Source organism: Corvus hawaiiensis, chromosome 9 (assembly GCF_020740725.1).
Source record: "Corvus hawaiiensis isolate bCorHaw1 chromosome 9, bCorHaw1.pri.cur, whole genome shotgun sequence".
Taxonomy (NCBI): domain Eukaryota; kingdom Metazoa; phylum Chordata; class Aves; order Passeriformes; family Corvidae; genus Corvus; species Corvus hawaiiensis.
In genome coordinates this window covers 18,484,236-18,501,448 of record NC_063221.1, presented here as the reverse complement: position 1 = coordinate 18,501,448, position 17,213 = coordinate 18,484,236, and the positions used below count along the sequence as shown (strand labels likewise).

Genomic DNA, 17,213 nt, shown 5'->3' with positions numbered 1-17,213 from the left:
AATTAAATGAAATGCTTGAATATTTAAAAATAACATTATCTTTTTGATACTAAAAATAAACCTGCAGGAATCTAAAGTTTTTATCTGAATCATCAGATACAGAGATTTCTCAGCCTAGGCAGGGAAACGCATGGAAGGGATTAAGTGACCAATATATCCCCTGTGGTCAGGGAGAGCCTCAACAAGCATTGCTGTTCAACTGAGAAATAAGCTAAGAGAGCAATAGGCAAAGTGTGAAAGGCTAGCTAAGAGTAAAATAAGTGAAATAAACTAAGTGTGAAAGGGAAGCTACTGCTGTTCATTTAGCACCACATTTAGGATCTCTGAACTGCTCTCTCAGTGTCCTTACTCTCCCACCTCTTGATTGCAATAGAACATGTCATCCAGGACTCAATTCTGTTTATTGCAGGGCTTGTCATTTCCCATTCCACTTGGCAACCATTCCAGACTGCTTCTCTTTACCAACTAGAAGGAACAGCACCATTTGGTCTTCTACCATTCTTCCTTCTGGCAGTGTGTGTTGAAAATACAGAAGGCTTTTCCAATGCAGGAAACTAATTCCTACTTCACTTCTCTTAGAAGGCCACATCCTGTGCAGATAGGCCTGAAGATGCAATTACCTGCCAGCAAGTAACATAAATCAGCTCTTCAGCTCACATCAGCCTCTCCTTTTACCAGTGTGGGACTATGTTATTGCAAACTACTTTAGGATTGTGCAATGAAAAATATCAGCTTGAAAATTAAACAGTTAAAAATACACACCACTTTCATTTTTGTAATCTTTACAGGTTACCAACACCCTCTGCATCCCAAAAAAGAGTGGCTCATCAGATGAACAGAGCAGCATTCCCTTGAAAGAAGTGTTTCAGGAGCTCATACTATTCCAGTTTAAACTCACTTCATATTTTTCTTGGGGGATTCTGGCCATTGCAACTGCTAGAATTTTAATCAGGGTCTTAATAGTTTTGAAGAAATAGCTGTCCCTGTTTTATACGGTATCCATAAATGAAAGCCTAAATTTTGGAGTCCTGCTTTGCAGTGGTGGGTGAATTCCACAGCTGTGGGATCATGGAATATAAGAGGCCTAATTATACAAGGCAAGAATCAGTTCTGGTAGATGATTAAAAGCTAAAAGAAGCTGAGTAGTTTAAGAACCACAGAAGCTAGTCCTTGCCTGTCAATTCCAATAGAAGGAACATTAACTTCTGAGTTCAAATCTTGAAAGAAGATTCAAACCAACCACAACATAGTAAAAGAAGTAAAAAGAGGGGGTTTCATGCCTCATCAGGACTTTTTGCTGCAAGGGAAGTTTTGAAGTTCTTCAGCATTGCTTTTTTAGGCTCCACATTGCAAAGGCTCTGTGAGCACTTACATACTAAAGTGTTAGTCACACATGTAAAAGCTGCATTAACTCTTGTCCTCTCTGCATGGGAGGACTAGACTAGAAAGCAAACCAAGATCATCTCTTCCAGTCGGAAGCCAACAACAGTAGCAGACACTGAGCCACAAAATCTCCACAGAGCACAGTTCTTAGTTCCATGCAGAGACCTCCTCTCCCTTTGGTGTCAGCCTCTCTGGCAGTGCAGCGTTTTAGCTTTGCTTCTGTTCCAGTAGGTGCTGCTGGCCCCTTCAGCCAACCTAGGGCCCACAAAGGTCTAGATTAACTTCCCAGCTCTGCCAAAGGTTTAGATTAACTTCCCAGCTCTGCCACAGATCTTTAAGACCTCGGGCATATTATCTAAATCCTGACCCAGCAAAACACCTCAGCACAAATGCACCATATTCCCTACAGACTACAATCTGCATTCCTAAGCAAGACAAACTTCTCCATCCCCAGTCTGTAAGACAGGCATTGAAGATGGTAACACAGACATCTTTCAACACTCCAAATTAGCTGTTGTCTTTGCCACTGTACGTGTGGTGCCCGTGTCTAGAAAAAAAACCCCGGAGCATTTGCTTGGTGTTTGTTAGTAATGCAAACGACCAACAACATGATCAGCAGCCATTTCTGTGATACATAAAGAACAGATTTAACTTTCTTGGCTGTAATTGACTGAAATCACAACAAACAAACTACAGGTTGAAATTAAAACCTTCCATTAGTAGCTACTAAACATCCTAAGCTACAAAAATGGAAATTAACCTCATGCTGATGACAGCTACATGCTTAGAGATATGTTACCAAAAATGCTATCATAAGGGACAAAGAGAGAAAAAAAGACTGACTTCACAATCAAAGAAGATTAAGCAAGAGCCCCTCTGGAGTAGTGTGAATTACTCATTAACACATTTTTCAATTGTGTAACAATTCCTTTGTGCTTGGATCCTGTTTAGAGAAAAAACTGAACTTTTGAATAGATTCTTAGCTGTTAACTAGTACAAGAAAAAAATATTTCAGTGCTGAAAGAGCAGACACAATAAATTTATGGTCATATTCAAATATATATTAGGAACTGCTTAACACATATCAAAGTGCTTTCCAGTAATGAGCACACAGATGAGCACTTACAAAACCAAAACCAAACAACAAAGCAAGTGAAATTATTTACTTCATGCTATGGTTTAAAATTTTCACCAAAATCTCTCACAAGCACGAAGCATAATCTATCATATTTCCCAGGCTAAGCAGGAACTGATGTTCTTTCTGATCTGATCTGAGCTTCACATATATGGACACATTTTTATGTATTAAAAAGTTTATGAGCCTTGTGCACACAATAAGAAAGGATAAATGAGTTTCCATTAAAAACACTACTGTGCTTTTGCAATTGCATCCAAAATCACTTACCCTGTAAACTGAAAAAAAAAAAAAAAATCTCTAAATCTTGTTAAGACTGTTCAAAAACCATTTTATACGTGGGTTTTCTTGACCCCATAACCTTGGGTTATGAATGATTGCAGACTAGATTCTGCAGCTGGTGTCTTTCTACAACTAAAAATTTTGACAGCATTGCTCAGCTAAGAAAACTGTGTCAGTCTTCCAAGCAGCCTGGTTGTTCTTTTTATGGATTAGCACCTATATTTGTGAACTGCATTAATTTAGCCTGCAATTTTATTAAGTGAGCAGTCTCTGTAATTAACAGTTACAAACATCCAGCTGCATTCCAAATTTTAAAGTCTGGGTTGCCTACCACTTCATCAGAATGTGAATATCTTGGATGTCTTTATATTCTTCCAGTAAGTAAAAGTATATGACACTTACACAAAAATTACGTGCAAGAAAGAGACATATTTAGGGCAGGCAAACATTTGTACAATACAACTGGGAGAAGTTGCAGTGACAGCTTTGGCATGCTTGGAGAGGTTTCTTTCGAAGCCTCTGTTAAATGTATGCTGCTGCAATATAGTATAAAGAGTAATAAAGAGAACTTACAGGAGGTCCAGTTTCCCCCTTTGGACCTCTGACACTTCCCCTTTCAAACATTTTGCCAAGATCTTCATAGTCATAAGCATAATTATCAATACCATTTTCATAACTGTTTTCTGTATGATAAATCTCATCAGCATCAAATGCACCTTCCCGCCCCGGATGGAGTTGATTATCCAGAGGGAGCTCAGCAAGCAAACTGTACAGGGTTGTGTGGAAGATTTGCTGCTTTTTGTTTGGTTCATCTAAATGCTGTTTTGCTTTTTCCATTCCCTTGCTTTTAGTTTTACTCTGTTTTACAGGGGAGATCAGAGGAGGCTCACTATGTCTGCCTGCATCTTCCGTGGCATTAGCTGAACTATTTGGATACGATCCTGCAGGGGTTTTAGTGATGTTTCTTTTTTTGCTCATCTCCTGCTGCTGAAGAGCCAGATTGACGTTCTCCTGGAGTTCTGTTTGAGGCCAAGATTCCAGCACCAGAGGTTTGGTCTCTGCAAACTCCCATGCAGAGTCATTTCTTAACTCAAAGTGGTCTGGTAGAAAGTGAATCTGAGCAACATTGGTAACAGGCACATTTGATACTTCTTTCCATCTATAAGCTGATATATCGTCCTGGTTTTCCTCATCAGTGATCATCTTTGAAAAAACATCCAGCCCATCCGACACAAGGGAAGCCCCATGCAGAGATCGATACGTTTCAGCCTGGCGACACTGCTGTTTCACATATTTACAATAGTTTGCAGAGGCTTCTGCAGAGGGAATAATATCAAGCTGACATATAACTCCTTCAAAGCTGACAGAGTGAGAGTTCATCCTTCCCAGGGTAAATACACCCTCTGAATCAAATGTCTCCACTTCTGAAAGTACTTCACTGCTGTAGTACTTGTTTCCACACTCAGCAAATACTGAGACAGTCTTGTCTCCAATGCCAATGGCAAATGAATGCCATTGTTCATTATGAACGCAATAATCAAAGTACACAGGCTGCTTCCCTCCAGAGTACACCGCTACCTTTCTCGGTAGCAGCTGCACACCAAACTGGAGCCTGCTTTTGTTCCTAATACTGAAAAGAAAAGCATTACTGACTCTGTAAGAATACAACCCAACCAATAAGGTGAACTGATGCCCCAGATTCGATGGTATGACTTGAGTGACCGGGGACTCAATATGGGCATCACTACTTAGTACAATTCCTGATGCAGTTAGACGAACACCCTGAGGTAATGGAGAGGATGTTGAGGGCACCGTTGTCTCTGATGGCTCTTGAACATCTTTCACAAGGCCTAGTTGATGAAGAACATCTATTGCTGTAAAAAGAAATAAAGGCACACTGTTGATTTCATTTACAAGCTCATTTATTCAGATCCATATAAACAAATATATATACAGCATTTTAACAAATTTGTACCTCCCTGAGCATATACACTTCACACAGTAAGGCCACCAAATCCCTAGTGGAAGACACTGATCTTTCACATAAACCAAACAAATAATTAAAGCCAGATCAGAATTTCCATCTTAAAAAAAACCCCAAGCAAAACAAACACACAGAAAGGCCCACAAAATGCCCATTGTAGGTTAACTCACTTATGAAAGTGAAAAATCCTCATTTGCTCTCTTCAAGCTTTCCAGTGATCAATGAACACACTTTGGTCAGTTCCTTATTTATTTTGCTAATCATGTCTACTCTTTGAGCAGAGAATTGCTTTTTTTTTTTTTTTTTTAATCTTTTCTTCTGCAAAAAACCTATGCTTTTTCTCTTTATCTGAAAAGTTGGAATGAAAGCATTTGAGGGAACAGTTGCTTTGTTAATAAGAAGGGACAAGCTATTCACAACACAGTAACACCTCAGCAGAGCACCAAAAGGTAGTCACTGGCTCAAAGCAAAATAGAAAGGTAAGCCTTGCCAAGGAGCTACTGTGTGTTGCAGGGGTAATTCAACTGGTACCTGGGAAGAATTGCTGTGCTTTCACAGGGACCTCTCCACTCACCAAGCAGGGCCCTGTGCCATTACTAAGCTGGCTACAAAGGGAATTGTTTGTATACTGTATGTATCTGTGCCAAAGTTAGCCTGACTAAAAGAAAACAAAGATCTTTCCAAGGGGAGATGCAACTGAGTGCACCGCCATCGCCTCCTTCCCCTCCACACAGTTTACTTGTTAGAGCCACGGATGAAGTGAATTTGGAGCAGTGGAAGTAGTGAGGAGCAAAGAAAGAGAAGAATTGTCAGGACCCAAGGGGTAGTGCTCCCATCTTCTGGCTCATCTCTCCCCCTAAAGTGCACAAGGCTGCAGCTACCCTGACAAGACATTGAATTAAGAGTGCACTCTGCAGCAGCAGACATTAAAGAGACAGAGCAGCCAGCTGGCCCACTGATTTATGTTCTATAGGTTTGGCTTTGACATATAGAAGTCTGGATAGATCTTCCTACAGGGCAGAATGGGCAGTGGTTCTTTCACTAGATTCTCCAGTTTCTCATTCAATGCAAGCTATGTGATTTAAGCCTTTCCTTAGTCTGGGCCTTAAAGTGTCTCCCTCTTTTACCTGGCTAAATATCTTCACCTAATGGGTAGAAACACAATTATCTATCCTCCTGATAAACTGAAATCATATCTGTCCTGGGATAAGAAATCAAAGCCACCTTTGGGTAAATCAACAGCTGAAGGTTGATTTACCCAATTAATTTCATACTGCCTAAATCAGATTTGGCTAAATTGGAGTTGGTGGGCATAGATACCTTTCTTCAGGATAAATATAAAGACACTGTTATATCCCTTATGATGTAGCTGAAACACTACAAAGGCTTGAGTAGAAGCTAAACCACCCATCCCCAGGACCCTTTCTGTAGGGTCTCAAAATAAGACAGCATTTATGGCATTGATTGATTAGTAAAATTGCTTGTGAGAGTGTCTGTGAAAGGTACAGAAATATTGCAGATGTTGAATCAAAATGCAATCACAGAAACATGGAACGAGAAGATTATGAACTAAAACATATGACATGGGAAAAGGCTGAAGGAATAACTTTTGGCTTGGCCTAGAGACAGGAAGGTTTGGGGGAATCTGATTAAAATTGTCCATTATCTGAATTGAGGCCATAGGGAAAACAGAGAAAAGCTGAGGACTAACAGGCACAAGCTGCAGCACAAGAAACTTCAGCTCCGTACAAAGAAAAAGCATTCTCACCACAAAAGTGGTTAAGTGCTGGACCAGGGGACAGACACATTGTGTAATCTCCATTCTTGGAGATTTTCAAAGACCAACTGGACAGGACCCAACAACCTGAAATAACTTCAACACTGACCCTGATCTCAGCAGGAGTTAGGACCAGATGAGTTCAAGGTCCCCCTAACCCAAATTTTCTGATTTTTTTGCACAAGGGGAAACTGAACACTAGTTTTCACAAACAGCATTGCACAGAAGCATACAATATCATCTGTTCCCATCCCTCACTGGAACAACTTCAGTGAAACACCTATATTAAAAATTACTTGTAGTATCCAATTGTGGATACAAAAATGCTGCTAGCAAGAAATTTTCCTGCCTCTTTATAAGCCCGTGAGATACTTTTCTCTCTCACGAAGATATTAGCAGAGTTCTATAAACTATGAACACCTGTGACCTTGCAAAGCCTTGCTTATGGCACAGTAGAAAAATATTTTGACAATGGATGTTTTAGGATTTTAGCCTATCACCCCAAGGCGTGGCTGATCCTTTGTCCAATTAGACTATGAAGAAAAAAGTCTATAAAAGAGTTTGTAAAATAATTAAATCAATCAATCTTGCTGCACAACTCCTGCCTGCTGGATCTCTCTCCTCCTGCCTATGGCTGCGGGACACAGTAATATCCAATAGTTGCACTGATCAAATAAGCCTGGCTGGGCAGACACAGGCACTTGCTACAGTATTTTGCTGAGGGCACTTTTACTATGGGCATACTTATACTAAGTAAAAAAAGCTATTAAATGGCACAACAAAAATCTGGAGTAAAGAAGAAAAGTTAAGAAATTGCTGCTTCATTAAAAGAAAAGAGCCACTGAAACAAATGGATGTTTGCACTTTAAGTGGAAAAAAAGGTCCCCTTTCCCAGTTTCCCTTTCTCTGTTTACTGAATGTATTCATAGCAAACTTTAAGAATAGACAGATGTTGGCTTAGTTTCAGTGGTAAATTATGAGAAGTGCCTGAGATTTCCTTGAGAGTGATTTATAAATTGGAACCAAAATATCAACCTGAATGCACTGTACATCTTGAAAATTAATTACACACCTTGTAGTGTTTCTAGTCATGTTTGAGATTCACAGATGGGCCAAGATTATCCTGGCGAGTAGCCAGTGCAGACAGAGGTATGGAGAAAGAATAGTTCTGCAGAAAGTCCTGTGTGTGCCAATTTCTCAAGATGTTTTGCCTCAGAGCAATTAATTTACTATGGCTGTATTTTTATCAGTCAGGCTGATAATAGAGGTCAGGTTATAGTAGAGCTCCGAAGCACAGCGCATCTACTAATGAACCATCACACTTTCCCAGGACCCTGTCCTGCCTGGTCTGCCTGTAGCTCTGGAGGAGAAAGCTGTGCTTGCACTGTCCTTGTGAAGGGAAGCTGGAAAGAAACACAGGTCCTGAGCTTTGGGCAATGCAGTCTTACACATGTAAATAATCCCCAAGGCAGAATACACTGCTCCACTAATTCTGTGCACTGGCTGGGCCAGCTGACTGCACAAGGAGAACAGCTGCTCGTCCAACCTAAGGTTGTGTCTAAATATCACATCCTAACTTGAAATACTGGGCAAATATTTGTATTTTAAAAATATTTTAATTACATATTTTTATTTTAAAATAGTAATGCATGTGATCTATCTAAAGTATTATAAATTCAAGTATAAAATAAAAAGCCTTAACTGGTTTAAAAGAGTCAGCTTAAAAATTACATTTAGTAGCCTATTGCTACTAAATCTCAAACTGCAAGCAAATTTGCCAGATTTTTGGCAGTTCTGATTTGAAAAGAGAGCATAGTTTAAAAGTTATTAAAAAAAGAAAAATCATCAGCAAGGATGATGAGGAATAAGACTATTTCCTATTTTTTATCCTGCAAATAGATTTCTGCAATCAATGACAAGTCTTGAGAGAGCTAAACACAAATAAATGTTGTGTGAAAAATGACATCAAAAAAGTAAGTATGAAGTAATTATCCCTTGCTGACTTGCTGCCTGTTAACCCACTGTCAAGCCAAAAGGCTGCTCCAAACTTTTTTGGCCAGTCATTTCACTTCTGGTCCAACATGTATTTTTATTTTAAGGCTTTCAGAAGCTCTTGGCAGCACACAGGATTTTGGGAGCAGGCAACACTCTCATTCTTCCTCCCAGCATGACAACCACTATTTGCTTTACCTATCAGTCGTCAGTTTTCTTTGTTCACCCATGTCTACAAAACATCTGTCTTCACTTACTGCTTATTCAAGCCATTAGTCCCCCAAATTGTAACAGCTCAACTTCTTGAAGGAAAATTTTTTTGGGGTTTTTGGTGTCAAGCTTTCCTTCCACTTTCTAGGAGAACTTTGAAAATTCACAACTTTCCTGCTTCATGAGGGAAGGCAAAATCTAACACCAGCTTTGGCAAAAAGCCTTCTGACCCTCTTGTGGCACAAAAATAACCCCACAAAGGAATTGGGGAGGGATTAAGGGATTTGACTATTGGATTGTTTCACACACATATTCCATTCAGCCCCTCTTGTTCATTTCCCACGTTCTTCCATACTCACAGCTACTCTGAAGGCAGGATCTCTGAGATACTCTCTCTGTTTCAGCAATCTTAATACATACATTTCTCCCTTTCTCATTTCCAGTGTGCGTAGGAGAAAAGACAAGGGCCATTCATCAATCAACTCCACCAGAACCAAGAGTAATTACTTATCAGATTGCCCATTTTCTAGGTGATGGTGCATCTGGGTACATTAAGGTACCTGGCTGCAACAAATGCTCTCCCGGACACCAGATCAGATGACTGGCATAGGAAAGCCAGCAAGACACATTAATTCTGTGTGTCCTTAAGCCCCACTCAAAGTACTATTCCTAAAGACTGAGACTGTATCTTTACATATATTTCACTGAACATGATTTATAGCAGCATACCAAATCGAACAAGGTGTATCCTCTCAGGTAAAGTGTGAGAAGGGAGAGAAAAGGTTTATTTCTCTGCAGAGGAGGAGGGGGGGCTGGAGGGATGAAGACACTCAAACTGTCACCACACAGCTGTCTCCGGCATCCCTCACCTGCTCCCACTATACCAGGAAGCAGCAAACTGCCTCTCTAAAAAAGCCTCTTCCCTTTCCATCCCTGCAGGCCTGGGACAGGGCAGGCCACACACATCTAACAGTGCTGCCCCTCCTCCAGTGAGAATTGGCTCAGATTATAAAAATCCAGGAAAATCCCATCATCACAAAAGCACATGGGCCCCACTGAGCTGGATGTGAAAAATCAACAACCCATCTTACCAGGCAAGCAGTGGGCAACATTGGAAGGCAAAACTACAAACACAACAGTGGGGGAAACAAAACAAAAAAAACACGACTGAAGGAAAAACCAAGCCTTGCCAATCTCTGGGAATGACAAGCAGGAAAAACGCATTGGTGAGAAGAATGGTGGGAGGCTGCTGAGATATCCCAAAGGGCTCTAGCAAAACACTATCAGGAATGAGTCTTGTCTTAACCACGCACCCCATCTGTTTGTATTCAGATGAGTATTTGCAGTTAACACACTCACCCAGCCAAGGATGACCTACTTCGTGCTTCACCTGTACAGCAAAGGACTGGGGTGGATAACTGATGCTGCCACTCTCATGGCAAACAAGAAGTGACTAAATGGCACATTAGCCTCCATCACTTTGGGACCCTTTTATTCCTACAGCAGTCTCCAGAGCAAGCTGCACATCTGGTGCTGTTGTAACAGCTGGCAGATTAAAAAAGAAACTAAAAACAAGACAACCCTATTTCCTCACTAGCATCTGCATCTGAATGCAAAGCCAAATGAATACCAAATTTCACATTTTGCTTTAGTGATGCCAGCCTAGACTAAGCCTTTATTATACACAGTGGTTTGCCTGCACAGCCTTAAGTGCAAAGGTAACCCAGTTATAGCTTGCCACCCCCAAGGACTCCCACTTGCAGTGAAGACACAATCAAAGCCTTTTCACTGTACAAGGCTTCCTTTTTATGAAGAGCTTGCTTAAATATGTAAGCAATTTCATAGACAGAAAATATGAGCAATTTTCAAAAGGTCATCTTTTCCAAACTGGTGCTTTAAACTTTTGCTCTCATTATGCTGTAACTGGTATTTTCTTTAACTCATATGAATTAAGGAACTGAACCTAAGGTCACGAGGAACAACAGCCTTTTATTTTCATCTACTAACAGATTATAGAAATCCTGTTATAAACAAAGCATTCTCACCTTGTTTGGGAACTTGTGCAACACCCACAGCTACGCATATTGCAATAAAAAGGAGAGCTTTCCTAAAAGGGAAAGAAAGATAAACATGTGAGAAAACATTTACAATTTCAGAACTCCAAGGAATGAGAAACCTTATTCAAGACCCAAATGGCAGGATACCACTGACTTCAGCAAGTCCTGAATCAAAGCCATCACATTGTACAACTTTCCACTGATACTGAGAAGGCGTTTTACACAAAGATCAAGGTTGTGTATACCCTCATAGACAGCACATATCTTTTACACTGGCTTTTATTAATAAAATGACTGCATCTGCTTTATATTTTCTTGCAGCAGCTTTCAAATATAAATTCTGCTATGTAGTAAATTTCTTCCTGGCAGAAAAAAAAATGTACTGTAAAGAAACCATAAAATAAATGACAAGTTAATTCCTGTAGAGATCATTAGATATTTTTGACCTCCTATCAGTCGTCTCAATAGATCACATCACCTTACCATAAGTGAAAATTTTGTGTCAAACTTGTTTTTGTGTTATAAAGCTTTATCATGCTACAAGCAAGATATGCTCTCAAAAAAGTAAAAAAAATCCCATCACATTTTAGCTTAAAACTCCATGATCAGGCAGAAGTGTGTGATACTGATCGCTATCATAGGCTCACTGTCCTGGTTTCAGCCAGGTAGATAATTTTCTTCTTAGTAGCTAGTGGAGTGTTGTGTTTTGGATTTAGTATGAAAATAATATTGATAGCACACTGATGTTTCAGTTGTTCCAACAAACACATGTAAGATTGATCTAGATTATATGCTCAAAATTTGCTTTAGAAGCATTGAATGTTATACAGAGTACATTTTCACTGTAGTTAAGAACAGACTGCTGTTTTTTACTTAATTATCTTATTAGCCAGATTAACATCTAATCACTCTCTTATCAATGACTGAATCTTTTAATAAATGAGAAATATATTTTCTGTTATTGTTGGACAACCAGGCACAGATGTATGTAACAATTATAGTAACCTCTAACTACTCAGTTCTAAAACGAAATATTTCAAAAATATCAGAAATATAGTTCTGATACTAACTAGTCAGTGCACACTCAAGCCCCAGCTCAACCCTCTTGCTCGTTAATTTAGGCAACCTCAGTGATTTCTCATAATATGAAATTCTAGACTGACTGAAAATGTTTCCTGGACTGGGTCAGAGAGCACTTGAGTATCCGGAATCAAGAGTATTTGAAAGTAACAGAGTTGCAACTGAACACCTATAGCTCCATGTCACCTAATCTTGCCAGCTAATTAGTCAGATTTTCACAGGGAAAAAAAAAAAAAAAAAAAAAAAAAGGCAGGAAGAAAACACTACCATTTTATACAGGAATATATGGTTTAAACAGAAAGGAAAGGTCCTTCACAGATCTATAAGTACATATGCATACACACATATATATAGCAGTATTTAGTGTAAAGTCCTACTAATTCTTTAAAGGGTTTGGAATTCAAACATTTCAGAAACATCCAAGTGCGTGAAAACCACAGAACAATAACATGGTTTTATCAAGTGGACTTCTATACTGTGAGAGCTTAAATTTTGGCAAATAGAACAAATGAATAACTTAAGGAACAGCAAGGCACGAGAGTCATCATTGCCACTGTAAAACAGTAGATACATCATGTCTCTGAGAAGAAAATGCACAGAACTTATTGGATATTCCAAAATATGCATCAGTGCTTCAGCTCTGATCAGAGGGAGGGAAAGGTGGAAACTACGCCTTACACATCCCAACCTGCTTGTAGGGGCATGTTCTTTAATTAACCACCACTACAGTCCCTAGCTGTTCCTCCCTTCAAGCTTTCTCTGGCTGCAGACATGAAATGTCTACTGGAGTAGTTCTGCCACTCCTAAAAGAGACCTGACACCAACTGTTGTCCAAACAGCACATCCACTACAGGACACTCACTTCAGTTTTTTCAGAGTTCTAAAGAACAGAATTCAAGTTCAAAGTTTCTGCATCACACAATGCATCATCTTTTGATCGAATGAGAAGCTCAGTGACAGGAGACAGCTGCACCAGAAAGAAAGTCCATGCATTGCACTGTATCAGCTAAAACTCAGGACAACCCTTTATTTGACTTTCAAAGGTGAAAAATGGATTTGCAATTAAAAATCACATAAAATATTTTAGCTGCCTACAAAATAAGGATGCTCAAAGAATGCCGAACCCCAAAATTCAAAGATGATTCCTTTAATAGTTACAACAGCCTCTTCTACTACACCAGCCAGGTGCAAAGCTGTGCGTGTCAGGTATCTGCCTCTGTCACCTCCCAGCAAACATTGTAGGAAAGCAAGAAATTCCAAAATGTTCCCATTACACAGCTGTAAATTACACAGATGTAACTGGATATACAGAAACACTTAGAAATAAAGACAAATGTCTGGCTTACACAGTGCTCTCCAGTTAATTTCAAGAACAGATGAGTGATCAGCTAAGACAAAAACCAGGGACCAGAGACAACCATAGGACTGGGGATCCTCTAACACGTGAGAAAAGTGAGACTTCCTTCGATCTTTTTTCACAAGTAAAGTTTTTTGTAAATGAAACCATGTGCAACCTAATTCATGCAAACCCTCGCTCTTGGTTGAGATCACTACTCTGTATATTTGCAGATCAGTCAGTTCTCAGTCTTCACTCTCACACCAGGCTCCCTACTGTGTGTTGGCTTGACCCATCATCTGCCATAGCTGCATGGAACTTAGCTCCTTGTCTTGGCCAAGTCCACAACTCTTGGAGATGTTGGGACATGCCAGTAGAAAAATGCAGAATCATGTGGCATGGAAGACTTCAGCTGACTCAAATGCTGGCTATTTTTTCCCCATTTAATATCACACATGAAGCTGTTCCAACACCTAGGCTTTAGGGCATAACCAAAGGGTATCTCTTAAACTTCCTACCCTTTTCCTACCTTTTCATCCTCTCTATTTAACATGCAAGTGTAAGCTGAGAGCCACTATTTAATCATTTTGGAGGAAGACACTACCAAATGTGATTGAGCTAGTCTACCACTAAAAATGGAGTTTATCTTCCTGATAATCTTTGCCATCTTGTGGCCATTTGCCTCTTCCTACAGAGTGGACAGCAACTATCTGTGGGGGTTTTTTGCATTGGGGGTGATGGATGGATGAGAAAACTGATAAGCTTCAAAGCAATTTATGGCAAGCTACAATGAAAAATTCTACCCTCTGAAGACTACTCAGCAGCATACAGAGCTCAGGTTTGGTCAGTGCACAGCATTATCTTCTTCATTCCAGCATAGTTTCCTAAATCTCAAGTTTAAAGGAAGAAATACCACTATCTGGCTGCTAGAGAAGACAAGAAAACTCATTCCCAGTATGACTGCCCCAGGAGCATTCAGCCCTGCACTCACCAGGGATGGTGGTTTAAACACCAGCACCTGCCCCACATACATTCCTTCACTGGATCTGTCTGAGGACTGCTGAGGAGAACGGCCCAGTCTGGTTCCATCAAGCCTAAGAAGGGCTTTGGAAAGGTCACAGCACCCTGTGGACGGAGATGCTCTGGGCCTCCCAAAGACCTCAAGCTCCTATAAACTTTATCTTTCAAGATGTGAAGAGAAAGATAACTTTCTTTGCTGCTATAATGAAATTAGCCAGCAGGTCCAGTGCTGCTGTCCCAATTTTAGAAGACCTACTAGCAACAGAGTTTGTGGGGACATAGCAGCCTGCAAAGCCTCTTTGGTGTGACAGTCACATGCCCTTTGGTCACAGATGGCACCATGCAATTAGCCAGCAAGGGGGAAGCTCCTGAATTCTTTGCCAGATTTCCCAATTTGAATGAATGGGAAAAGGGAGAGATACAGGATGAGGTGAGAGGTAGAGGGGCAGTGGCCTAAGAAGAGTTCTACAACAGGGCTAGGGTTCAGAGAGAGGAAATTCCCTGCCTGGTGGCCCAGACATTCTTTGGACAGCATCTGGCTTAAAATGAGAAACTACCACATTCAAAAGAACAGTCAACTCTGTTAGTATTCCTAAAAGAAAAAAAAAAAAAAAAAACAAAAAGAAAAGTATGTGATTACAACAGTTTTATGAGTAAATCTCTGATTGCTTACACTAGTTCTCTTCTCCAGATAGCATACGCTCTTTTGTTCTGTATTAAGGCAAAAGTATAGTTTAAATTCCCACTCGTGTGAAACACTCTTCTTTCACAGGGTTTGTCTCTGTATATTTTGTAGATCGTTCTTCAAACGTTCTACAATTTGATGCTTGCAAGAAACAAGGGTGACACAAGTCTGTTCATACTTTAAAACTAAATATTCAGTCAATAAAAGGGGTGAGAGATTTAGAAGTCATGCAACTGCTTTATTTATTTAACCTGCAGAGACATCCCTATACAGGCCTGACCTAATGGCATTTCAACAAAAAGGTGGTTGAAGTTGCAAGGGGTTTCTTGGTTTGACATATGCTAAGGAAACCTGATCCTTTTGCAAGGAGTTCTGGTTTCCTAATACAGGCAAGTGACCAGGTTGTTTCCTCTCTAGGTAAGTAAATTAGGTAAACATTATAGAAGCATATAGATATATGCTCTGAAGCTTTCTCAGATTTTGAACTTAAGTAAACTGCATCTCTGCTACTGTAGATCTTTCCTGTAATGCAATGTATGTTTCTCCATCAGCAATATCCCTTTACAGATTTCAAATAAAACAGTTCTTTTAAATTGCATTTAGACAATTCCTAAAGAAGTCTCAAAGACACAGCCATTAAACACAGATCTCCTGGGAAGGCCACCTTCAGGCAGCCCCTTAACTGCTCACAAGCATTCAAGTACACCCAGATTATACACTAGGTGCACTTTAGCAGCATAATCCTCACTACAACACTAAACAAAGTCTTCTGTCCCGCTCAGAGTGCTCAGTAAACTTAAGACACAGCCAGAACAAAATAAGCACTTTACAAAGAGTAACACATACTAGTAACCTCTCTAATATCATTACAGCTATCATAAATTCACAGCCATCTTACCTAGGCTGCTTTCAGGTAGGGAGCAGAGCTCTACCTTTGCAGCACAGGTGGGGTGCATTAGAAATACCTCAGCCAATTGCAAAAACGTGAGTATAGAGCAGCTCATCTGGCTATCTTTATTATTAAGAGAGTAGCCTTAGCTCCTTAACGTAAATTCTACAGGTTTTTTTGTTTGTTGGTTTGCTGGTACCAAAGGGGCGCACGAGCTGCCAGGCTACTGTGGGCACTTGGGCACGCTGTTCCCCGCGATCCGCGTTCCACCTAGGGGATCGGGGGGCACTGGTTCTCCCCGGGAACACCAGAGCCAGGCTGCCCGGTGTGGGCTCGGGCGGGGGAAGGACGACACGAGGGCGCTGGACGGCACGGGGCACATCCAGAACGACACGGGGTGCGGAGGAAAGAGACCGAAGTGCCAGCGGTACAGGCGGTCTCCGTCCGGGCAGCCAGAACCCCGCCGGTCCGCCGGGGGCACCCGGGACCCCGTGGGGTTACGGCTGGCCCTCGGAAGGTACGGCTGGGGACGCTGCCCGCCGGGATCGTCGTTCCTTGCCCGCGGTGGGAGCCGAGCCGAGCCGCAGCCCCATCCCCATCCCCATCCCCTGCCCGGCCCCGCGGCGGAGTGGCGGTGCGGTGCGCCCCGTCTCGCCGCGCCGGCTCCCGCTTACGTTTGTGCCGCGGGAGAGATGCATCCTCGCCTTGTCCTCTCGGCTCCCAAATGCATTTGTATGCATTTGCCCGGGCAGCGGAGATCCGAGGGAAAGCCGAGAGCCGCGCCGCCGCAGGGTCAGCTCCTGTCCATGAAAGCCCGCCGGCCCCGAGGTCTCCGCCGAGCTCCGCGCAAGCCCGAGGGCGGCCCGGCCGCGTACGGCCCGCGGGGGCGGGCGCGACGGGTGGGGGGGGGCGCCGGGGGCCGGGCGGCGGGGGCGCCCCGCGGCTGCCCGCGGAGTCCGGCGGCGGAGCGGCGCTGCACCGCCTGCCCCGGCACCGGCGGAGCTCCCGCCCGCCGCGGTGTTGAATTTCAGCGCTGGCTGCCTGGCGATTACATCAGCACACACGGCCCCCGGGGCGGGCCGGGCCGCGGCCCCGCATGGTGCGCGCTGCCCCGCGCCGCTCTCCGGGCGCCGACCCGCACCCGGAGCCAGCCCCGGAGCCGGGCGAGCCGGCCCGCGCCTGGAGCCGCCGGCACGCAGTGCCGGGCCCGGCCCCGCCCGCGCCCAGGTGCGGCGGCAGCGCCGGGACAGGTGATGCCCTCAGTGCAGCCGGAGGGCGAGAAAAGCCTTCGGCTGCCGCTGGGCTCCAGCTGGGGAGACTCGGCAGGAAGCTGCAAGTTAAATTAAATCTGAGGACGGGTGGGGAGAGATGATGAAACGATCT

At 42.3% G+C, this 17,213-nt stretch overlaps 1 protein-coding gene across 3 annotated transcripts in view; it reads right to left on the bottom strand.

Annotated features, from left to right (window-relative positions):
• COL24A1 (collagen type XXIV alpha 1 chain) overlaps window positions 1-16,683 on the bottom strand; it is a 127,395-nt gene extending 110,712 nt beyond the window's left edge. For all 3 annotated transcript variants that reach the window (XM_048313209.1, XM_048313210.1, XM_048313211.1), the window contains exons 1-3: window positions 16,505-16,683; window positions 10,809-10,870; window positions 3,374-4,674 (exon numbers count right to left, since the gene is read on the bottom strand). In XM_048313209.1, coding sequence (XP_048169166.1) covers window positions 3,374-4,674; window positions 10,809-10,870; window positions 16,505-16,560 — 1,419 coding nt within the window. In that variant the 5' untranslated portion in view covers window positions 16,561-16,683. The remainder of the gene's footprint in view (window positions 1-3,373; window positions 4,675-10,808; window positions 10,871-16,504) is intronic.
• Between the last annotated feature and the right edge of the window lie 530 nt (window positions 16,684-17,213).